Here is a 25510-nt window from a genome sequence, read left to right as displayed (position 1 = left end):
CCAGAGTCATTTGATTAAGTTAAATTATTTTTTTTTTCCATTTACCTGTGGAAGAGATGGTTCCAGGATTTACTATGAGAAAAGGGAATGTAGGTGGAGGTATGTGATGCTCTGGTCAACTTTAAATCTGGAAACCTTGGGTCCTGGCTTTCATGTAGAGCAGGGGTGGCCAACCAGTCAGAGACCGAGAGCCACATTTTTGACTGTGTTACCGCAAAGAGCCACATCATACACATGGGCACACATGAACATCACCCATCCCTTCCTCTTACACACACACACACACACACACACACACACACACACACACACACACACACACACACACCTCTGCTCAGCCAGATTTATTGTAAATGTCACACACCAACATAATGACAGAAATTGACTCCTACAGTTCTAAGACCACAGGACAGTCATTTTCAACAATGAACACTGCACTGCCTCACACACACAAACTCTGTTTAACCAAATCCACCAAAAAATATATAATAATTTACAATAGTGTTTTTCTTTTACTATGCATGTTACTTAGTGGGACTTTTGGCATTCCTTGCCTTGAACAATCCCCTTCAAATCTGTCTCGTATTCCGTTGTTGCCACTCGAAGCAATTCTTTCACGTGTGTCAGTCAGAACAGATCGCTGCTTTGATTTCACGTGTTTCAGGGTAGAAAACACAGACTTTGTGTTTTTTTATGTGCGTGTTCACTTCGCTTGAGTTCAATACGGTATTTTCGTCAAATGCGCGTGAGATGAATATACCGCAGGGGTGGGCAATTAATTTTTACAAGGGGCCACATGAGGAACCTGAATTGTGTCAGAGGGCCACACCAACGATAATATTTTAGGGATGCACCAAAATGAAAATTCAATTCAAAAGTCAATGAAATATATAATTTTTTGTGTTATGCCTTTTGCCTCGGCACCATCACTGGAAAACTTTCCTGCCTTTTCAAAAACGTCCTCTACAGACGGAGTGCGCATGCTCGGATTGACTTTACTTTTCTGCGCCGCGTTCTTCTCATATTTAGAATGGCAATCGGGATGTTTGGATTTCAGGTGATAAATTAAACCCGACTTGGAGAAACTCTTTGCAGATACACTCCCTCTTGAAATTTCAGCATTGCATGTTTTGCAAATCGCACACCACAGACATGTTGGCTCTTATCCAGATAACCGTGTGCTGCTGCGCTTTTTTATTGCGTCATTACAATTGTGTTTCTGCCATGTTGTTTCTGTGATTTAGGTATTTCAGAAAATTCTCGGTGCATCCCCGTAATTTATGATTGGCCTCATGCCAAGGTCTGATATACCGCAAAGTTTCCCAGTAGGGGCAAGCTCATTTAAGTCTTAAAAATACCGTATTGAACGTAAGCAAAGCGAACACGCACATTAAAAATCAAACACACACAAACTTCGATATGAACGTAAGAGCCGCATGAAACCGGCCAAAGAGCCGCATGCGGCTCGCGAGCCGCGGGTTGGCCACCCCTGATGTAGATGTTAATTTGACACATACTGAATATATAAACATTGTTGCAGACCAAGTGCACCTCTTCATAGCAATAACATTCACTAATGGCATTGGGTACTTTCAGGAGAATAGCTTGGTAAATTAACTGTATGAACTGCATGTTTTTCAGAACTGGAAAAAGTTGTATCTGTTTCTTAGCCAGAACTAAGGTTAGAGTACTTAAAAAAAAAAAAAACTCTAAAGAGGGCAAATGAATATCCTATTTCAATTTCAAAAGTTAGTGCTGTATGCATGCTGAATACATTTGCATCTAATTTGATATGGATTTATGTACTACTTTTTTTCACACGCTTTGAGCCCCGCGGCTTAAACAATGAAGTGGCTAATATATGGATTTTTCCTGGGTTTTTCCCGGTTTCACAAGCTTCAAGCCAAAAAACTGAGCCCCATAACATTAGACCAATAAAGTTGCCGAACGGGTTCAGGTGAACCAATGAAATTCTTTATATTAAATCAGATGCGCTCCCACTGAATCGGGCTGCACCACATCATAAATATGGATGAGGTTCCTCTGACGTTTGACCTGCCGCTCACTCGGACTGTCTACAGGAAATGTGAATCATTCGTCACGCTGAAAACAACCGGGCATGAAAAAACACACTTCACCTGTGTTCTGAGCTGCACGGCATCGGGAGAAAAGCTTCACCGATGGTGATTTTTAAACGCACGACTATGCTAAAAGATAAACTCCCGAGAGAAATTGTTGTGAAAGGAAGGAGTACGACAGTGAACAATGACTTTCTTGGTAGGCTACTGTTTAGATACAAGCCGTGTAACAGACACTGTCTTTCATTAAAGCCTGTGTAAAGTTAATTCGTTTTAACGTAGACACCTGCGGCTTATAGACAGGTGCGGCATATTTATGTTCAAAATAAAAGTCTTTGTAAAATCCAGTGGGTGCGGCTTATATTTGGGTGCGTTTAATAGTCCGGAAATTACGGTACTTTTTCCTCAGGTAAAAAGTCACTTACAGTGTTTGAACAGATCTCTGTTTGCTCTCACGTCTCTGCTAAAATAAGCAATAATCTGATTAATTCTCAGAAACGATTAATAAAAAATTTAAACATGTACTCTCATTAATATCAGAGTTGTTAATGTATCAGTATGTTTTTTTTATTTTTTTTATTTAACCTCAGTGGTTGAATCTATGGTGGTGTTTTTGTTAACAAACTTCATGTGCATTCTGAAGTGCGCAATAATGTGGTGTTGGTGCATTTCTCTTCTCTCCTTAGCTTTTCTCATTGATTCTCTTTTTCCTAATCATAGGCTTCTGTGGTGTGACAGGATGTCGAAACACACTTTGTTGATTCTGTATGGGAGTCAGACGGGAACAGCCCAAGACACGGCTGAAAGAATCAGTCGCCAAGCACAAAGGAGGCGGATCGGAGTCCGAGTGCAGGCTCTCGACACATACAATGTGGTCAGCATATATGTTAATAAAACATGAATTGAATGAAATTTAATGAATGCTTGTATGAATGAATAACAGTATTGTGTTTTGAATATTGCAGTGTAAATCTTGTGAATTGTCATTGGTTCACTTTAACATGCTCTTGCTGAAACTGTGTAAATTATAGAAGATTTTCATCATTGTCTTTATCAGGCGAATCTGATATCGGAGGCCCTTGTGGTGTTTGTTTGCTCCACCACAGGGCAAGGTGATCCTCCAGACAACATGAAGGTAGGAAAGTGTGTGTATAAATAATGGTTATGTTGCCTTTTAACACACCTCAGGTAGGGATATACCTGTCATGTCAGAGGTTATCCAGAATGCATTACATTTTGGCGCAATTTAAATTTTAAAAGAGTGAAAATGGCAGAGAAAACTGTATAAACATAAACAAAATATTCAGCAAGTTCCAATAAACAAGTTATTGACAACAATAATAAATAATGAATTTGTCTTTTACTTGAGGAATTTACTTATTTAAATGGATTTTTATTAAAAAAAAAATTTTGTTTTATTTAAATGGATTGGGATGCTGTGTAAAATGTAAAAAAAGCATACTGCAATAATTAACAAATTCATAAACCCATATTGAAATAGAACATTAAAAAAACACAGAAAACAAATCAAGTTTAAACTAAGGAAATGTACCATATTAAGGAAAATATAAGGTAATATTAAGTTTGAAGTCTGCAACACGTCTCAAACAAGTTGGGACAGGGCCATGTTTACCACCTCTACCGTCCACTCTTCTTTTAACAATATCCATGTACATCTATAACTTTTGATAAATGTGAGCTTTGAGCACTTAGGTTCTGTAATGAATGATTCTGGGACTGTGCTTCTTGCTCTTGTTTACCAGCCGCCTAAATATTTCTCTGATCTATTCAGGAGTATGCTGATTTACTATCTAGTGTAACTATAAAATATGATAAATTGCTTATCTGTGGGGATTTTAATATTCATGTGTGCTGTCCAAATAAAAACTTTTAGGTCCTCTAATCATGTTTACCTCTGAAAGGGAATTCTCTACCTTCAAAAGCTAAACTAAAGACACATTTATTCACCAAAGCTTTCATTTTGTAGTAGAGGTTGTGCTCAGAACGTTATATTAATTTGTTGTGTTTTAATACTTATTTCATTTTCTCCTGTTTTAGTTCCTACTATTTACTTTTATGATATTGCTATATTTTATTACATTTACATTAATTTAATGTTATTACTATAATAAGCACATTGCATTTTGCACTTTGTTCAGCACCTAGGTTCTACCTGGTAGTTGTTAGGTGCTATATAAATAAAGTTTGAATTGAATTGAATCTGGCAACTGAGGAGGCCAGTTGATGGATTTTTTGAGAGAGGAATGTTGTTCTATTTATGTCTAATACAGGATATAATATAGTCTGATAGCTGCAAATGTTTTCAGTTGGTAAAATGTCTAGACTGCAAACAGACTAATTTCCTGAAACTTACAAACCCATTCTGTTGTAAAAGATGCAGTATGCAGTTTACCATTGTCTCGCAAGGGGTTCTCGGAAAAAGATATCGTCTGGAAAGAAGCATATGTTGCTCCAAAACCTGTATATAATTTTCAGCACTAACATTGCCTTTCCTAATGTGCAAGCTTGCCTTTTCATAGGCACTAATGCAACCCAAACCATCAGAGATGCAGGCTTTTTAATAAATGCTGATAACATGCCAGATTGTCCTTGTCTCTTTAGTACAGAAAATGCAGCATCCATGGTTTCTAGAAGAATGTCAAACTTCTATTCATCAGTCCACAGAAATGTTTTTAACTTCGTCTCAGTCCATTTTCTCTGTGTAAAATATTTTATCTGTTCTATTGTAAATAAAATATGGATTTATGAGATATGCAAATCATTGTTTTTGTTTTTTAATAACATTCAACACAACCTTTTTGGAATTGGTGCTAAATCTAAGTCTAAATCTAAAAAGTGTTATTTTTTTTATTTAGAGAACAACTATTGCCTTACATTTTTTATTATGTTTAGGTTTTGAAAGGTGTTGTATGACTGATATTGATGCTTTTAATTAAAACAATGTTGCACACTGTCAAAGTAAAAGTTGGGGAGGATGTTTTCTAAACAGTATTGGAACACAGGGTAGAGATAACCTTCTCCATGTCTGATATATCAATTTAGAAGGTGTTGAAAATCATAGCTGCAGGGTAAAGCTGTTTTTATCTTGCAGAACTTTTGGAGGTTTTTGTTTAGGAAGTCATTACCCTTGGGGTCCCTGTGTCGTCTGGACTGTGCAGTGCTTGGCCTTGGTGACTCTTCATATCCTAAGTGAGACTACTTATACAATTTACCTCACAGTTTGAAGTACAGTTCTTTACATAAGAATTATGCATCATGTTTTCTTCTCTTTAGAATATTACAACCTGGATGATTTTTCTTTTATTGTATTTCAAGGCTTACAGTATTATTGCTGTTTAACAGTAAACTCTGCTCAGTCTGATATTTCTGCCTAAGCAAAATTTCAGATCCATATGTGCAAAATTGATAGACTAGAAGATATAATTTCAGCTAAAGCTGCATGTCTGTTTCTGTTTTGTTTCTCAACCTTTAAAAGTATGGAATGCTAGACATTAGGGCTGTAGCTATCGATTATTTTAGTAATCATGTATTTTACAGATTATTCCAACGATTAATTAAATAATTGGTTGAGATGTACCTTTTCTTCATTAAATAGCAAAATATATTACTAAATATACGAAAGAAAATAGGTCTCTTAAAATAAACAAGCAATTTGTTTTCTTTTTCAGAAAAAATTACATTACAAATTGCACACAAGAATATCTGTGAAAACTGCATTTAATTGGCATTTAATTTCATATTAATTTATATATTTAAAAAAGGGAAATCCCTAACTTTGGACTTTTTCTTGCAATTCTGACTTTATTTCGTAAACATCCAAAAACAATGGTTACCAGCATCTGCTATTGATTGTAACTTATTTTATTTTCAATATGTCAAGCTTTCTGGCACTACAGAGTGGCTGACTGCCCGATTGGCTAAAAAATAAATTGGAATTGTGTGAAATAAAGTCGGAATTGAGAGGAAAAAAAAACTTAAGGAATTGTTTCAGCCCTACTAGAAATTCCAATTAAATGAATTGTAGTTCCTGGTTGTTACACTATACATAGGAAAATGTTTAAGGCAGGTGAATACTTGCAAGGCAGTGATCAGTGAAAGGCAAGCTAATACATTACTATTAAACTCAACACTTATTTGAAGTGAGACACTCCAGCATTTTAACTGTGTGTGTGTGTGTGTGTGTGTGTGTGTGTGTGTGTGTGTGTGTGTGTATATATATATATATATATATATATATATATATATATATATATATATATATATATAATATAAAAATAATATATACACACACACCGTAATTTCCGGACTATTAAGCGCATCCAAATATAAGCCGCACCTGCTGCATTTTACAAAGATTTTTATTTTAAACATAAATAAGCCCCACCTGTCTATAAGCCTGCAGTGTCTAATAACTGAAACTAATGAACTTTACACAGGCTTTAACGAAAGACAGTGTCTGTTACATGGTGTAACGGGTGAAATATGTTGTGGCTCCTTTAAGAGCAGAGCGCCATTTTGGGAATAGTCCGCCGCCGTATTTTTCCGGTATTACTGCATGTGTGCAAGACCGAGGAATATGTCCTTATTATTTTCTGATGCTTATTTCTAAGTTTCTTTGACTAACCCGTAACACTGTTGCCAAGAAAAATAAAAAAGCATGAGTTTTGGAAACCTGTCTGTACTTATATGATTTCTGTTGCAACTGGAGTTAGCGAGCTATCCCTTAACCCAGACTCAACGCGTTACAACGGCTTGTATCTAAACAGTAGACTACCAACAGAGTCATTGTTCACTGTCTTCCTCCTTCCTTTCACAACTATTTCTATCGGAAGTTTTTCTTTTGGCATCGTCGTGCGTTTAAAAATCACCACCGGTGGAAGTTTTTTCTCCCGAAGCCGTGCAGCTCAGAACACAGGTGAAGTGGTTTTTTTTTTTTCGTTTCCGTTCGGAAATTGAATTGGTCTTATGTTATGGGGCTCAGTTTTTTGGCTTAAAGTTTGTTAAACCGGGAAAAACCCAAGAAAAATCCACCGCTTCGTTGTTTAAGCGTGAGGTTCAAAGCGTGGGAAAAAAGTAGCGGCTTATAGTCCGAAAAATACGGTGTGTGTGTGTGTGTGTGTGTATGTGTCTGTATGTATGTATGTGTGTGTGTGTGTGTGTGTGTGTGTGTGTGTGTGTGTGTATATATATATATATATATATATATATATATATATATATATATATATATATATACACACAGTTGAACCCGGTTATGTCGATGTCCTAGGGGGTCGCCAAAAAGCATCGAGGTAACCGATGATCGAGATAAACGAAAATCAATATGGCGGCAGTATATTAACGTGCTTGAAATGATGTGCGTTAATAAATGAGAATGTGCATGCGCGTGTTTTTGGAGGTTTTTTTTACACAACAGCGTTGCCGCGATTTGTTTGATGAAGGCATGCTATAAAAATTTACATACATGTTTGTTACTGTCAGGAATCCACCTGCCACACCCCCTTCAGCGCCCCCTTCGGCGTGTCAGGTGCTTTCTCGGCCGCTTTCTCTGAAGCTCCCGGCTTCAATCGCGTACATATGGTGCTCGTTTAACATCATCACCAGCTCCTATTTAAACTTCCACACTCTCACTGTCCGTTATTGTTGGTATATGTTGGTTCACGGTGGTCGTTGTTATCGCTCACGTGTATCCCGGTACGTGCCTTCCCACCGGCACTCTCTCAACGGCTGCGATTTTCTTCCCAAAGCGCATCGCGGATTCCCCCCGATCCTGCCAGTGTTCATTCTATGCTTTTGCTGGTCATTCCACGTTCCGCGCCGCGCTACTACCAAGCGCGGCTTTCGCCTCCCGTTCATCACATAACATTTAACAACAAAAGGCATATGTGCACTAACTAACAGCAGAGATTCACCAGTATACATTACAACACCTGTAGCATCTGTAAGGCTTGATTTTTCCGCCACTTTCGCGAGTTCTTCTGCGGCTGCACAGTGCCGATCGAGATAACCGACGTTAAATGGCAACTTTTTCCCCCCTTATGCTCGAGATATTAGGGTTCGGCGACATAAAAAAGTCGACATAACCGATTAAAAAATGCTTAGACAAAGCGAGAATTTGGCGGTACCACTTAAAAAACATCGACTTAATAGGGTTGTCGAGTTAACCGAGGCCGAGATAAGTGGGTTCCACTGTATACAGGGAGTGCAGAATTATTAGGCAAATGAGTATTTTGACCACATCATCCTCGTTATGCATGTTGTCTTACTCCAAGCTGTATAGGCTGGAAAGCCTACTACCAATTAAGCATATTAGGTGATGTGCATCTCTGTAATGAGAAGGGGTGTGGTCTAATGACATCAACACCCTATATCAGGTGTGCATAATTATTAGGCAACTTCCTTTCCTTTGGCAAAATGGGTCAAAAGAAGGACTTGACAGGCTCAGAAAAGTCAAAAATAGTGAGATATATTGCAGAGGGATGCAGCAGTCTTAAAATAGCCAAGCTTCTGAAGCGTGATCATCGAACAATCAAGCGTTTCATTCAAAATAGTCGACAGGGTCGCAAGAAGCGTGTGGAAAAACCAAGGCGCAAAATAACTGCCCGTGAACTGAGAAAAGTCAAGCGTGCAGCTGCCAAGATGCCACTTGCCACCAGTTTGGCCATATTTCAGAGCTGCAACATCACTGAGTGCCCAAAAGCACAAGGTGTGCAATACTCAGAGACATGGCCAAGGTAAGAAAGGCAGAAAGTCGACCACCACTGAACAAGACACACAAGCTGAAACGTCAAGACTGGGCCAAGAAATATCTCAAGACTGATTTTTCTAAGGTTTTATGGACTGATGAAATGAGAGTGAGTCTTGATGGGCCAGATGGATGGGCCCGTGGCTGGATTGGTAAAGGGCAGAGAGCTCCAGTCCGACTCAGACGCCAGCAAGGTGGAGGTGGAGTACTGGTTTGGGCTGGTATCATCAAAGATGAGCTTGTGGGGCCTTTTCGGGTTGAGGATGGAGTCAAGCTGAACTCCCAGTCCTACTGCCAGTTTCTGGAAGACACCTTCTTCAAGCAGTGGTACAGGAAGAAGTCTGCATCCTTCAAGAAAAACATGATTTTCATGCAGGACAATGCTCCATCACACACGTCCAAGTACTCCACAGCATGGCTGGCAAGAAAGGGTATAAAAGAAGAAAATCTAATGATATGGCCTCCTTGTTCACCTGATCTGAACCCCATTGAGAACCTGTGGTCCATCATCAAATGTGCGATTTACAAGGAGGAAAACAGTACACCTCTCTGAACAGTGTCTGGGAGGCTGTGGTTGCTGCTGCACGCAATGTTGATGGTGAACAGATCAAAACACTGACAGAATCCATGGATGGCAGGCTTTTGAGTGTCCTTGCAAAGAAAGGTGGCTATATTGGTCACTGATTTGTTTTTGTTTGGTTTTTGAATGTCAGAAATGTATATTTGTGAATGTTGAGATGTTATATTGGTTTCACTGGTAAAAATAAATAATTGAAATGGGTATAAATTTGTTTTTTGTTAAGTTGCCTAATAATTATGCACAGTAATAGTCACCTGCACACACAGATATCCCCCTAAAATAGCTAAAACTAAAAACTACTTCCAAAAATATTCAGCTTTGATATTAATGAGTTTTTTGTGTTCATTGAGAACATGGTTGTTGTTCAAATTAAATCCTCAAATAAAATTAATCCTCAAAAATACAACTTGCCTAATAATTCTGCACTCCCTGTATATAATGAGAGAGAGATGGATGGATGGATGGATGGATGGATGGATGGATAGATATATTATAGATATATTATAGACAATTCATTATGAACCAGTTTGAACAGAAAATGTTTGAACAGTTAGGATTAGAAAAATAATAAATTTGCCTACTTTGGGATTGTTTTTCTATAAAAACTAATTCTGATTCCGGTGCATTTTAGGTTCAACTTTGTGGCTAAGAAGCTCTATAAGCGTCTGCTGCAGCTGGGTGCTAATGCACTACTTCCTGTTGGCTTGGCGGACGATCAGCATGATCTTGGGTGAGAAAGGGTTAGCAAACACTACACAGAAATCTGTGCATTGTTGATGCCTGATTGCTCATATATTAAGTGTAAAGATTGTGTGTTTTTTTTTTATTGGTAATTCTGGTAGATGGGACATAGGCACCTAATTTTACATCAAGTAGGAGGCCTGAGTTAATTTAAATGAAGAACCATGTCCTGCTGTAATTGTGCATCAAGACTGCTCTTTACTTACAGCTAGCAGTGATTAATGTATATAATGTCTTTGTAATCATTAGTTTTGATGCAGCTTTCAGTAATAAATGATCATTCATTTTTATCATTAATCATGCCGTATTTGCTATTATTATTATTATTATTATTATTATTATTATTATTATCATCATCATCATTATCATTAAGGGCTAGTCACCACCTGAATTGTTATTCTAATTATTCTTTACCAACATCCACTTGTCAACAAATTTTCAGAGTAAGACTGAGTGATTTGTCTGTAATGGGCCAACAAATCATATATTTATGTCAGCAGTGACTATGCACACTTGTAAAAAAAAATTTTAGGCATCTTTAGGACCATTATGACACCAGCCACTGGTTAAAATGTACAATGGAATGCAAAAACTTTTTATTTCCTACTAGGTGTGTACGATATATATTGTCTGAGATAATATCTTAATTGTTGTTTTAACAACAATTGTGTGATTTCACATTATCAAGTATATTGCAAAATCCAAACTAAATACACCAACATAGTGCATGCATACATTACCTGATGATCAGAAAATTCAAGAGAGGGGGCAGAAAGTGTGTGTGTGTGTGTGTGTGTATATATATATATATATATATATATATATATATATATATATATATATATATATAATTATACATGCAGTGAGTAAAATAAGTATTTGAGCTATTTTGCAAGTTCTCCCAATTAGAAATCATGGAGGGGTCTGAAATTGTCATCGTAGGTGCATGTCCACTGTGAGAGACATAATCTAAAAAAATATATGATTTTAAACTATTTATTTGTATGATACAGCTGCAAATAAGTATTTGAACACCTGTCTATCAGCTAGAATTCTGACCCTCAAAGACCTGTTAGTCTGCCTTTAAAATGTCCACCTCCACTACATTTATTATCCTAAATTAGATGCATCTGTTTGAGGTCGTTAGCTGCATAAAGACACCTGTCCACCCAATACAATCAGTAAGAATCCAACTACTAATATGGCCAAGACCAAAGAGCTGCCCAAAGACACTAGAGACAAAATTGTACACCTCCACAAGGCTGAAAAGGGCTATGGGGAAGTTGCCAAGCAGCTTGTTGAAAAAAGGTCCACTGTTGGAGCAATCATTAGAAAATGGAAGAAGCTAAACATGACTGTCAATCTCCCTCGGACTGGGGCTCCATGCAAGATCTCACCTCGTGGGGTCTCAATGATCCTAAGGAAGGTGAGAAATCAGCCCAGAACTACACGGGAGGAGCTGGTCAATGACCTGAAAAGAGCTTGGACCACCGTTTCCAAGGTTACTGTTGGTAATACACTTCAAGACGTCATGGTTTGAAATCATGCATGGCACGGAAGGTTCCCCTGCTTAAACCAGCACATGTCCAGGCACGTCTTAAGTTTGCCAATGACCATTTGGATGATCCAGAGGAGTCATGGGAGAAAGTCATGTGGTCAGATGAGACCAAAATAGAACTTTTGGGAAATAATTCCACTAAACATGTTTGGAGGAAGAAGAATGATGAGTACCATCCCAAGAACACCGTCCCTACTGTGAAGCATGGGGGTGGTAGCATCATGCTTTGGGGGTGTTTTTCTGCACATGTGACAGGGCGACTGCACTGTATTAAGGAGAGGATGACCGGGGCCATGTATTGCGAGATTTTGGGGAACAACCTCCTTCCCTCAGTTAGAGCATTGAAGATGGGTCGAGGCTGGGTCTTCCAACATGACAATGACCCGAAGCACACAGCCAGGATTGTTCAAGAATTGGAAGAATTGTTCAACAGAATTGTTCAATTGTTTATAAATTGTACAATTCTGAAATAATGTCATCTTCGCTGCTTAAAAGTTGAAGGAGTTTTTGTCCTGTCTATACCATGCTACCAGAACACCTTTTCCACAAAATAACTAAGGCATTTAAAAAAAAAAACATTATTTTGCAGAAAACACACTGATCAAAATTAGAGAACAACAATGACTAGCATGGGAAAAAAAAAAAGATTACAACAACATTTTCTGAAGGTTACAACAGTCAGCAATTAGTAGGAAGTGTACAGGCCTCTGCTCTGAATGACTTCAGCACATCTGCGGCCACAGGACAGCACTAGTCTCTTACACTGCTCTGGTGTGATTTTGGTCCACTCTTCTTCCAGTCTCCTCCACAGTTCGGTGACTGTAGTGGGTTTCTTGGCCATAACTTTGTCGCCAAGGATTTTCCAGGGGTTCTCTATTGGGTTGAGATCAGGACTTTGGGCAGGCCATGTCATTATTTCAGTGTTTTCAGTTTCAAGGAACTGCTTTACCTGTTTTGCTGTGTGACATGGAGCGTTGTCCTGCATGAACACTGCAGGCTGATTGGGTGATGAACGCATGGAAGGAACCATATGTTGTTGAAGAAGGTTCTGATAAACATTTGCATTCACTCTGCCATGTAGCTGTATAAGAGGCCCAACTCCTGCTGCAGAAAACATGCCCCAAACCATGACACTTCCTCCTCCACTTTTCACTGACTTCTTTACACACTTTGGGTTCAGTCTTTCTCCAGTTTGTCACCGAACATAATGTTTCCTATCGGACCCAAATAAATTAAACTTGCTTTCATCACTAAAGTGAACTTTGGACCAGTTCTCCTCTGTCCACACAACATGCTCCTCAGCAAAGCTTAGTCTAGCCTTTTGATTCTTTCTGCTAATGAGAGGTTTGGTCACTGCAGAGTGGGCTTTCAGTCCAAATGCTCTGAAACGTCGAGACACTGTATGACGAGACAGATCCTTACCCTGTTCAGCTCTGAACTGGTGAGCAATTCCAGCTGCAGTGTGGAAACGATTGCCCATTGAGATCCTCCGCAGTATCCTGTCCTCTCTTGTATTTGTCTTCCGTGGACGACCAGCCTCCTTAGCAGACTTGAATGAGTTTGTGATGTAGTAAAGATTCAATATTCTTGAAATCACAGATTTTGAACGACCAATTTTCTTGCTATGGCTGATAGGGTCATCTCTTTGGCCTTCATCTGGACAACCTGCTGCCGGAGGTTTCAGTCACTTTAGAACTACCCACCATCTTGCAGAGTCAGTAAAACTGGAAGTTAGGCTGCCAGTTAAATAGGGGTTGACAGATAATTAAGGAAATTAGCACCAGGTACCAGATTAACACTAATAACTGGGAAGTATCTGAAAGTGTTCTCTAATTTTGATCAGTGTGTTTTCTGGAAAATAATGTTTTTTTTTTTTAAATGCCTTAGTTATTTTGTGGAAAAGGTGTTCTGGTAGCATGGTATAGACAGGACAAAAACTCTTTCAACTGTTGAGCAGTGAAGATGACATTATTTCAGAATTGTTCAGTTGTTTATAAATTGTTTTCTAATTTTGATCACCTGTGTGTGTGTGTGTGTGTGTGTGTGTGTGTGTGTGTGTGTGTGTGTATATGTATGTGTGTGTGTGTGTGTGTATATATATATATATATATATATAAACATTTCCTATTGTTAATCAATATCAAACTTTTTTTTCCTCCTATAAGCAGCTATTCAAATATAATACAATTTATATTATATTTGTATTATAGTATAATATTATAAAATACTGATTTCATTTGCTTGGTAACAGCCAAAATGTTGCACATTTTTTAATGGCTTTATAAAGATAATAAACTCATTGGAACATTTCTGTCACTGCTGTGAACTGACTATCACACGCAGTATGAAGAATATCAAATATTTTTCAACTGTTGAGCAGTGAAGATGACATTATTTCAGAATTGTTCAGTTGTTTATAAATTGTTTTCTAATTTTGATCACCTGTGTGTGTGTGTGTGTGTGTGTGTGTGTGTGTGTGTGTGTGTGTGTGTGTGTGTGTGTGTGTGTGTATATGTATGTGTGTGTGTGTGTGTGTGTGTATATATATATATATATATATATATAAACATTTCCTATTGTTAATCAATATCAAACTTTTTTTTCCTCCTATAAGCAGCTATTCAAATATAATACAATTTATATTATATTTGTATTATAGTATAATATTATAAAATACTGATTTCATTTGCTTGGTAACAGCCAAAATGTTGCACATTTTTTAATGGCTTTATAAAGATAATAAACTCATTGGAACATTTCTGTCACTGCTGTGAACTGACTATCACACGCAGTATGAAGAATATCAAATATTTTGGGAGTCAGCTGTCCACAGTAGTCCTTAAGGTACCAGCACAACAACAAACTCAGCAAAATTATCAGTCTAATTATCATGATCGATAAAATAAAATAAAAAAAATAATATATTTTAATATATAATATATATTTGTCAATATTACACACCCCTATCTAAGTCATGTGAGCATGTTTTCCAGCTATGCATATATGTATGGAGACATGCCCTGAATTTAAAAAAATTGTACTCCATTTACAGTTTTTTTTTATGAAACCAAAATGGAAATATAAAGATGTAATAAAAAGATGGCACTCAAAACCAGTTATGGGTGAATTTTATGTTTTGCAGGCCAGATGGGGTGATTGATCCCTGGTTAAATTTGTTCTGGCAAAAGGCTCTGGCACTTTATCCTCCACCAACTGAATTAAGCCCCTTATGTGACGGAGATCTGTGAGTCTACAACATCCTCTAAAGCAAATCTCTGTGAGAAATGTTTCTCTGAAAGATGTCAGTTTAGCATTATAGTATTTTAATTATTGTACAGCCATGGCCAAACGTTTTGAGATTAACACAAATATTAATTTTCAAAAAGGCTGCTGCATCAGTTTTTATGATGGCAATTTCCATATACAGTACACATGAATGTTAGGAAGAGATTTTTGTTATTCTATTAACCATGGTTACCTGCAAGTAAACATGTGTAATCATTGCTTTGCACAAAAAAGGATTCACTGGCTTGGATATTAATGCTAGTAAGATTGCACCGACATCAACCATTTATCGGATCATCAAGAACTTCATGAGAGGTTCAATTGTCAAGAAGCGCCAGGACCGTCTTCTAAAGTAGATTCAGCTGTGGGATCAGGGCACACTGAACAACCACAAGTGCAGAACTTGCTCAGGAATGGCAGAACGCAGGTGTGAGTGCATCTGCATGCACAGTGAGGTGAAGACTTTTGGAAAATGGCCTGGTGTCAAGAGGGGCAGCAAAGAAGCCACTTCTCTACAGAAAAACATCAGGGACAGACTGATATTCTGCAAAAAGTTTATGTATTGGACTGCTATAGACTGGGGTCAAGTAATTTTCTCTGATGATGTGGGGTTGCTTCTCAGCCAAGGGAGTGGGCTCACTCACAATTTTGCCTAATAAATAAAGAATGGTACAAAAACATCCTCTGAGAGCAACTTCTCTTAAACATCCAAGAACAGTTTGGTGATGAACAGTGACTTTTCCTGCATTATTGAGCACCTGGCTAAAGTGATAACTAAGTGGCCCGGGGAACAAAACATTGAAATGCTGGGTCCATGGCCAGGAAACTACCCAGACCTTAATCCCATTTAGATTGCTCAATCCTCAAGAGGCAGGTGAACAAACAAAAAAACACAAATTTGAACACATTCCAAGCATTGATTATGCAAGTATGGGCTGCCATCAATCAGGATGTGGCTCAGAAGATGATTGAGTGAATGCCAGGGAGAATTGCAGAGGTCTTGAAAAAGAAGGGTCAACACTGCAAATATTGACTCTTTGCATAAATTTGATGTAATTGTCAATAAAAGCCTTTGACACTTATTAAATGCTTGGAATAATACTTTAGCATACTATAGTAACTTTGTGAAAATTAATGTCATTCTCAAAACGTTTGGCCATGGCTGTACTGTAACTTTTGTGTACTTTGCTCTGCTTCATATTCCTGCATGCAGAAACTTCTAATAGCTGTGGTAAAATATACTAATTAAGTGATTGTGAATTTTTTAATGACCACAAATAATTTCTATTTAATAATTATAAGCAGGAATTTCTCTCATTCTTTGTAAGATGAGAGTTTAATAAAAAAAATACAAGGAAACGGAAAGATAAAAAGACTGGAGAAAGTTTAGCATTTTGTCTGTGTTTCCTGCAGACTTCCTCCTCGTTATGTTATCCACTTCCTGGATGATGCTCCAGCAAAGCCAATTGTAAAGTCGATTCTAGCTAAAGGCCATGCCCCACCCTCTTCGGACCACCCATTCCCAGCACGAGTGGTGTCAAATCGCAGAGTAACAGCCCCTGGTCATTTCCAGGATGTCAGACATATCGAGTTTGACATCACAGACTCAAACATTCAGTGAGTAGTAAAAGCAATAAGGTTATTAAATGTCCTTGTATAAGGTTAATATGCATCATCTAGCTACATTGTTGAGCTCTAAATCAGGGGTCACCAACGTGGTGCCATATGAGTAGCCTTTTCTAAAAATAGCTGTTTCCTATATTGTTGATACTTATTATGAGAAATCATTAACATGATCAGTGTCTTCACATAGATGAATATAATTCATTATTAATAGTTACATATAATAAAAGGTAAATTGAGCAAATTTGTTATTTCAGATCAAACTGAAAACTGTGTGTCTCAAACTGGTAGCCCTTCACATTAATCGGCACCCAAAAAGTAGCTCTCAGTTTCAAAAAGGTTGGTGACCCCTGCTCTAAAAGATTCCTTTATGATAAAACCCCAAAGTTGTATTTAAAAAAAAAAACAAGAAAAAAAAAACCTGTGTGCGTGTGTTTCAGGTACCGAGCAGGTGATGTGGTGATGATGAGGCCGTGTAATTCCATAGAAGATGTGGAACAACTTTGCCAGCTACTGAGACTCAACCCTGACCAATACTTTGTGCTCACACCTACAGATAACAACACAGGTGTGTGTGTGTGTGTGTGTGTGTGTGTGTGTGTGTGTGTGTGTGTGTGAGAGAGTATGTGGAAAATTTTGTCAAAATGGTACAGAGGTGTTTCTAAGAACTGTAATTGTACATGATTTAATGTATTATGTTGCATTATATGCGTGTATGCATGAGTGTGTAAAATGTGGTGCGTCTTCTCCAAATTTCACACTGTGTCTTTTTCACTGGAGAGTGTAAATTATAAGCAGTTGGTATCACTATGTGCTGCTCAATGTCTCTATTTTTGTCTTTTAGATACTGTCCCTGTGCGACTCCCTAAGCTTTGCTCCATCAGGTTCCTGTTACAGGAGTTTTTGGACATTGCTGCAGTGCCACGACGCTCTTTTTTTGAGCTGCTCGCCACATTTGCCACCAATGAACTGGAGCGAGAGAAACTGGTAGAGTTCAGCTCATCACAAGGTCAAAATGAGCTGCATAATTACTGCAGCAGACCCCGGCGTACAGCTCTGGAGGTAAAAGGCTCACTCGTAGAGGTTTAATGTTTGGCAGACTCATAAACATGGTTTTAAGAATTCTGATTAAACACATTAGTATTTGGAACAAATTTGTTACTACAATGACTCTTTAAAGCAATGGCTGTTATGTCATTTACAAATAAGTTATTTTATAGAAGGTTATGTAAATTTAAACCTGTTGTAAATGTGTAAAATATTTTACACAATGCTAAATATCCTCTTTGTCTTAATTCTGTTATGAGCAAATTTAGAAGATTGTGATTTTTCACATCAGAGTCTGCTGGTCAAGACTTCCTGAACTTACCAAGTGTCATTTAGTAAATACTAATAATTTAGTAATGGTGACAACTTGAGTGACAATATGGTGATCATACAACTTGAAATCCTGCTTATCTTTCTCTGTGATCATTTATAGCTAGTTTGCTAGCAGTAATATAATCTAATTAGATATTCAGGATGGCAGGAGGTGTGGGTATAAAACAATTTGCATGGAACCTGGAATTTTTTTTATGATTGTTGGGAAAAGATATCCAACAGGATATAAATTAGTTTGCTGCTAAGAAGAAAATTGATCTATAATAAATATATTGATGTACAATACTTAATAAATTGTCTACAGATGACTCAATTTATCAACCAACAAATGTTCAACCAAATTTGTTTACATTTGCAATAAAGCTCAAAATGTAAAAATAATAATAATAATAATAATAATAATAATAATAATTTAGCTGACCAGTTTTGCTTTAAATAGTTTGAAAATGTTAAAATGTTCATGATTTAATAAAATAAAGCTCACTATAGCCCATGGATATACAGGTGGAACCAAGTTTAAAAAGCTGTTCATTCATAATACTTTGAAATTATGGGGTTGTTGACCTGTATTAAACATGTCTGCTGTTGAAGCACAGTAAAAACACACACAGTCCACCCAGTAAAGACAAACTGTCAAAACTGTATGGAAACCTGCTCACATTTTCTAAGGGTTTTTAAACACTGTATATATTAGTAAAGTTTTGGCAGTAAATGTAAAGCACTGATTGATCAACATTAATATATTCTAAATGATCTTTGTCCTCTTAGGTCCTGGCAGACTTTCCTCATACAACATCTGAGCTGAATGTCAACTATCTGCTAGATTTATTTCCTGAAATCCAGCCACGTTCATTCTCCATAGCATCCTCTCTCCTGGTAATGTCCTGTTTCTAAACCGTTCATTTAGACAAATTTAGTTCAAATAAGCTGTGATATGATTTTTTTTTTTTTTTCTCTTCATTCTTCAAATTGTCTCTATTGTCTGTATTGTCATGTATAGTCTATTTTTTGTCTTGTTTTGGCTTGTATAGTCCAAGCTGAATGTATAGAGTTATTTATGTCTGTACTTTGAGAGTCACTAACAGCTGGAACCAGATTCCTTGTGTGTGTGTCAACACACTTGGCCAATAAACCTGATTCTGATTCAGTAAACAAATACATTGTCAGTCTGCTCTTGAATAAGACAATTAAAACAGTTCTGCATACACTGCTATTGCAAACCATTATTTTACTTCTAATTTTTTTATTGCATGTTTAGGCAATATTGCCACAAGCTTCTCAGAAATCCAGATATAGAATTAGAGAATATCTGTAATTGGCAAGCCAGAGGCAACAGTAACAAGGTAAAAGTCCCTGAGATTACATGAGAAAAAAATTACTTGAGTAGAACCAGACTGGAAAAGGAAATATGGGATACAGGATCTGTCAGTGTTTATACAGGGTAGAAGGCTGCTTACAGGCAGCATATGGCAAAGGGAAAAAATCAGAAGACAATGAGTGTCATTAGTATAAGTAGCACTCTAATAAACACTGTCCCGAAGCTTTTATCTCTAACCCAACTGAAGTGCCAAGGTCTCAGATGAATGTGTGTGCCTGAATATTTCAATATAAGAGAAACAAAACCTGTCCAGTTTCAAATATGGGAGATGTTCTGCTTTTAACACTAAGTTTTTCTGATGAATACGAGCCCATTAGAATAAAGATTGATACAGACGTATAAGTGATTAAAAGCTCAGTATATACAATGTAAATATAGACATCCTGTCTATGTGCAGGAAGTTGTTTGTAAAGTAAAGAAACAAAGTATGTTTTTCAAACTCAGGAAGTTATTCTATATTCTCCAGGCACATCCTAATCGAATCCAGATTTTGGTGGCAGTGGTAAAGTATAAAACCAGACTACACAAGCCACGTAAAGGCCTTTGCTCTTCCTGGCTGGCATCTCTGGACTCCTCTCATGGTAGGAACCACTTCCCAATGTATAAGGAAATCACACATAACTCGCAAGTTTTTACTCAACGAGGCAGACTGACTTCATTTATTGTCGTGAATGCTAAACTGGTCTTTTTTTTTTTCTTTTCTTTTTTTTAAATATACTTGGTTATATTTTGAAATTATAAATTGGTTTCATAATGTTGGTGTCCAATTATGCCATTTTTCTCTCTGTTTAGGAGAGGAGAAATATTACAATTACTCAAACAATTATATGCATTGTCACATGTTTCAATATGCTGACAATAATACTTATTTCTTTTCATTTTTCTATTAAAAAGTCAGGAATTAAGATATCATACATTGTTTATTGTAACTTTTAGTTCATTCTCTGCAGTTATACTTTGATAAATGATGTTGGTGAGCAGAAAGTCCAAAGAATATTAATTAAAATATTTATTAATCATCAGCCTTTAGCCTGATGATGTGGCTTTTGTAGCAAATTCTATCTGTTGTCTACTGCTGACTATTTTTTTTCCCCTAAAAATTTTTTTCTGAATCTTGAAAATTGAATTGTTAAGCATTTTCTCACAATGACTCAAAACATAATCAGATTTTTCCTAAAGTCCTAAAATTAGACAAAGCGAGCCCAATCAAATAAATGAGACAAAATTATTATACTTGTTCATTCTTTTACTGAGAAAAGTATTTCATATCATTTAGTTGCAAAATTTGTAAACCTCTAGTATAAGAAGTTGTCAGTAGGTGCCTGTTTTATTTAAACAAAGGAGATTGTTGAGGACCTCAGAAAACAAATCGTTGTTGCTCTTCAAGCTGGAAAAGGCTACAAAATAATCCCTAAAGAATCTGGACTCCACAAATTCACAGTTAGACAAATGAAAGAAATTTAAGCTTGGTTTCCGCCTGTTTTGTGAAAATTCATATATGTTTGCTATCACAGATATTATTTTTCTTAATAAATAAGTTGGCAAGTATAATTGTTTTCCTCATTTGTTTGACTGGGATCACGTTACATTTTTACATAAGTCCTAAAAGTAGTCAATGATTTTTTTTGGACATGTTTTTAACATGACAGCACATTTTAGGATTGCAAACTTAAATCTGAAAAAAAGATTTCTGGAACAATGAATTTATTTTTTGCTAAACATGTTGCTACATTTCCACTGTGGAAAGGAGGACAATTACGTTCTATTCAGTTTTATTTGTATAGCGCTTTTAACATTGGACATCGTCCCAAAGCAGCTTTTCAGAGATAACTGGGTTATAAGATATTAATTTACATATAAAATTTAAATTAATTTACATTTAAATCTGATTGAAGAATAGATCAACAGGTCCCAGTAAAGGTCTAGCCCTAAAGCTGATTGCAATGCTGTGGTGGGACTTTAAGAGAGCTGTACATAAACAAATGACCAAAAACCTCAATGAACAGAAGCGAAATTGTAAATAAGAATGGGGTAAATTTCTCTACGATGATGTAGGAGACTGATATAGTCATATAGAAAACATTTACTTCAGGTTATTGCTAAAGGTAGCATTATAAGCTGTTGAATCATAAGGTGTTCTTATTTTTCACACATGGCTTCTACATTGTAGGTATTTTTCTAAAATAAATAACTGTGTGTGTTGTGTTGTTCATCTGAGGTTGTATGTAACTAATTCTCAGAACTGATAACGACCAAATTATTTTATGTATTGATATGTAAAACCATAAATTCAAAGTGTGTCCTTTTCCATGACTGCATAATACCTATTGCATATGATAGATACGTTTTCTTTTTTCAACATGCATTAGTGATGAAAAATAGAATTTAATAGGAGGATTGTTTTAGTTTTTCACAGCTAAAACTCTACTTGGTAATTAAATCAGATTTTTAAACTGTATTATATTACAGATTGCAGACTGTGTAAAATTCTGTTCTCAGACATTATTTCTTGTTTGTCATTTAGGTGACGTTTATGTGCCATTATGGGTGAAGAAGGGTAGCCTGAAGTTCCCTCAAGACCATAACAGCCCTGTGATAATGGTAGGACCTGGCACAGGAGTTGCTCCATTCAGAGCTGCCATACAGGAGAGAGTGGCTAAGGGAAAAACAGGTTAGTGTTGAGTCCTCTAAAATTTCCAAACATTTTCTGTTTGATCACTTGTATTTAGGTATACTATAATAATAGTAAACTATAACTATACATTTTTTGTCTGTATTTTCTTTTTGTCTCAGCAAACATTCTCTTCTTTGGCTGCCGCTCTGAGTCCAAAGACTTCTACTGCAGAGATGAATGGGAACAGAAGATCCAGGCAGGTCACATGACCCTATTTACAGCCTTCTCCAGAGACCAGGTGAGCATGACCATACATCAGCTGATAGAGTCTGACTTGAGTATGAACTGCATATGATGATTGTTTTTTTTTTTCATCCATGGATCCCAATAATGTGTGTATGTACAATACATTAAGAAAGTAATCAGACCCCCTTCACTTTTTAAAATGTTATGTTTTAACCTGATGTTTTCTCATTATTATTATCAAATAAAATCAAAAAGTTCTGAATTAGTGTTCAAGAAGTGTTTACAGTCTACAAATGTTTAAACCTTAAAACATAAAACATTTTTAAATCACACACACACACTCACTCAACTGTGTGTTCCTGAGGTGCTACAAACACACACTCAATACTAATTTCACACATCCCTGTCTTCAGCACCATCCGTATTATTTTATTATAACTACATAACTGTTTACATGCTGTTTTTGCACATCCATTTGACTGCTGCTATTGATGTTTTGCACGGACCTGTGTTTACATTGTGTTTATTTACAAGTACACTTCTGTATACAGTTCTCTTTTGCACATTGTACTGTATAACATACAGTAGGTTTACTGCTGGTGCTTTTTTGTGTTTTTTGTATTTATTCTACACTGTCTTGTGTTTTCTGTTTGTATTGTCTTGTCTTGCACTGTTTGCACACAATGCACTTTATGTGGCGAGGACAACTTACTTTTGTCCTTAGCTCTGTGTTCTTGTAGATCTATGCTGTCATGTAGCAACAAGGTTCTGGAGAAACACTGACAATAAGAAGACAGTAACCTAATTCAACCTAATGAGATGAACATTAGGTTGAATGATCTGAACATTTCCACATGGTATAATTAAGATTTTGAATTTAGTAATACTATTTTAATTAAAACATTCAGCAGTCAACTGCAGAAATGTTGGCACTATATTAGACAATTACAAACCTATTCAAAGTTCATTTATAGTTATTGGTTATAAAATTTGCCATTCTTCAAATAAATATTTTGCACAAGATGGAATATCATTGGTTCAGGATCATTATCTGAGTGTCAAAAATTCAACATTACAGTTAAGGACAGTGTGCAGTTGTTATTCTCTCCAGGTAAGCTTAACAGAATAACAGGAGTGGTTATACCAGTGCATGTGTATACCTCTGCTCATTCATTCAATCATCTAATCATGGAACAGCAGAGCAGTGCAGAAAGTTATGCAGATGCAGGTCAAAAGCTTTAGCGATTCACATCAGACATCAGAATGGGGAAAATGGGATTGCATATGATCATGGCAAGACTGTTGGTGCCATGAGCAGGTCTTTTTCCTATTAAAGTGGCTATGAGTGTATTATTCATTGCATGTATTTTATTTTGTTCTCATTAAGGGTGCCAATAATTCTAGTAGTAACAGCAGGTAGGTGGACATGTAGTAGCCAGTACATGAATAGCATCTGCAAAGGATGTACATTACCTAAATATTTATCATTTGTCTGTTTTCATGCAGGAGGATAAAGTCTATGTTCAGCATAGATTAAAGGAACAGGCTAAACTGCTGTGGGAGCTGATTGTGAACAAGAATGCTTTCTTCTACATAGCAGGGTAAAAATTAGCTGGTTTTAACATGATGAAACCTATGAGTGTTATATCATGTATTAATTTTAATTACATTAAAGCATGAACTTGAATTAATTAAATTAATTAATTAAATTTACTTTCTTTACATACATTTTATCTTTAATTACATAATATAGCTCACATTTATACTAACAGTCTGGTGTTTAAAAGAAATGGTGAACGGAACAGTTCTTTCTGTACTCAGGAATGCCAAGCAGATGCCCACAGCAGTGTGTGATGCACTGAAGGAGGTTTTTAGAAAGAATGGAGGTGTGACAGAGAGCCAAGCTCAGGAAATGCTGGACAACATGGAGAAAACAGGCTGCTTCCAGAGTGAGACCTGGTCCTGATCATGCATCAAAACATCTAATATTCAGGGTCATAAATGCCTTTAGTTCCAAAGGGAAACCAAACAAATATGTGCTATGAAGTCATGCTGCTGAGGACAGCACTTATAGATATCAGGTATAGATTGAGGCTAAGGCTATAGTTTGACTCTAACCACTATGAGACCTTTTTTTTTTTTTATTTATCATTCACATGTACAACATTACACACCATGAATGTCAGTCAAATAAAATTTAGCTTATATTTTAGCTCCTAAAATATTGTTGCAATTAATATATTCATCCTTATATAAGAATAATAATTTTTCCTGATTAGTTAATTGAGTAAAGAATGAAAAATAGTTTCTACAATGGTGAACATACACACACATTGCCCAAAAATAATTTGTTGTTTGTGTACAAAAATGTATTCTAACTTTTAAACAATGCCAGACATCTGAACATTTATTTGTGGAACTGCTGATTCAGAGGTGGACTATGAAAAGACCAAGTTATTAAAAAATAAACTGCTCTATTCTGTTCAAACTACACTGATGTACATTATGAATAACAAATACAGTCTGATATGTCAATGCTAAAATGTAGTTTGCATTTATTTTGCCTAATGTTTGAACAAGTATACAGAAATGTAAGATGTCTATAGGTACTCTGCATACTCTATGTAGCTTCAGTTAAATAAAAGGAAGGGATGGCAGACTAAATCTTGGATGGTCAATATTTGCCATAATAGTGACACTCCTAATACTACTACTTTCGGCTGTTCCCGTTTGGGGTCGCCATAACGAATCATCCGTCTTTATACCCCCGTGTCCTCTACATATGCCTCTTTTAAACCAACTACCTGCATGTCTTCCTTCACCTTCTTGTTGGTCTTCCTCTTTTCCTCCTTCCTGGTGGCTTCATCCTCAGCATTCTTCTACCACTGTACCCCATGTCCCTCCTCTGCACATCTCAATCGCGTCTCCCTTACCTTGTCTCTAAAATGTCACACATGCCCCTGTAATATCCCTCTAATGACCTCATTACTAATTCTATCCATATTCGTCACGCACTCTTTTCTTCTCTGCAACCGCACCACTCCACTGCCCTCCCTCTCATTCACACACACTTCTTACTCCTACTGACTTTCATTCCCCTTCTATCCAGCGTGTACCTCCACCTCTCCAGGCTCTTCTCAACCTGTTTCCTACTCTCGCCACAAATCACAATATCATCCACAAACATCATAGTCCATGGAGACTCCCGTCAGACCTCGTCTGTCAACCTGTCCTTTACCACTGCAAAACAGGAAAGGGCTT

The 25510-nt window shown here is 36.8% G+C and overlaps 1 protein-coding gene across 1 annotated transcript in view; it reads left to right on the top strand.

The window, feature by feature from the left end:
• The window catches only part of ndor1 (NADPH dependent diflavin oxidoreductase 1), a 28633-nt gene extending 3893 nt beyond the window's left edge, over positions 1-24740 (top strand). Inside the window, exons 2-15 of the mRNA XM_046838750.1 lie at positions 2799-2952; positions 3136-3213; positions 5191-5288; positions 10056-10154; positions 14866-14967; positions 16422-16625; positions 17072-17199; positions 17476-17693; positions 18780-18887; positions 19856-19970; positions 21914-22060; positions 22183-22301; positions 23756-23850; positions 24071-24740. Coding sequence (XP_046694706.1) covers positions 2818-2952; positions 3136-3213; positions 5191-5288; positions 10056-10154; positions 14866-14967; positions 16422-16625; positions 17072-17199; positions 17476-17693; positions 18780-18887; positions 19856-19970; positions 21914-22060; positions 22183-22301; positions 23756-23850; positions 24071-24215 — 1791 coding nt within the window. The 5' untranslated portion in view covers positions 2799-2817 and the 3' untranslated portion in view covers positions 24216-24740. The remainder of the gene's footprint in view (positions 1-2798; positions 2953-3135; positions 3214-5190; positions 5289-10055; positions 10155-14865; positions 14968-16421; positions 16626-17071; positions 17200-17475; positions 17694-18779; positions 18888-19855; positions 19971-21913; positions 22061-22182; positions 22302-23755; positions 23851-24070) is intronic.
• The last annotated feature ends 770 nt before the right edge of the window (positions 24741-25510 follow it).

The sequence above is a fragment of the Silurus meridionalis genome, chromosome 25 (assembly GCF_014805685.1).
Source record: "Silurus meridionalis isolate SWU-2019-XX chromosome 25, ASM1480568v1, whole genome shotgun sequence".
Classification (NCBI taxonomy): domain Eukaryota; kingdom Metazoa; phylum Chordata; class Actinopteri; order Siluriformes; family Siluridae; genus Silurus; species Silurus meridionalis.
Note: the sequence above shows the minus strand (reverse complement) of the source record. Positions and strands in the feature narration are given on the sequence as shown.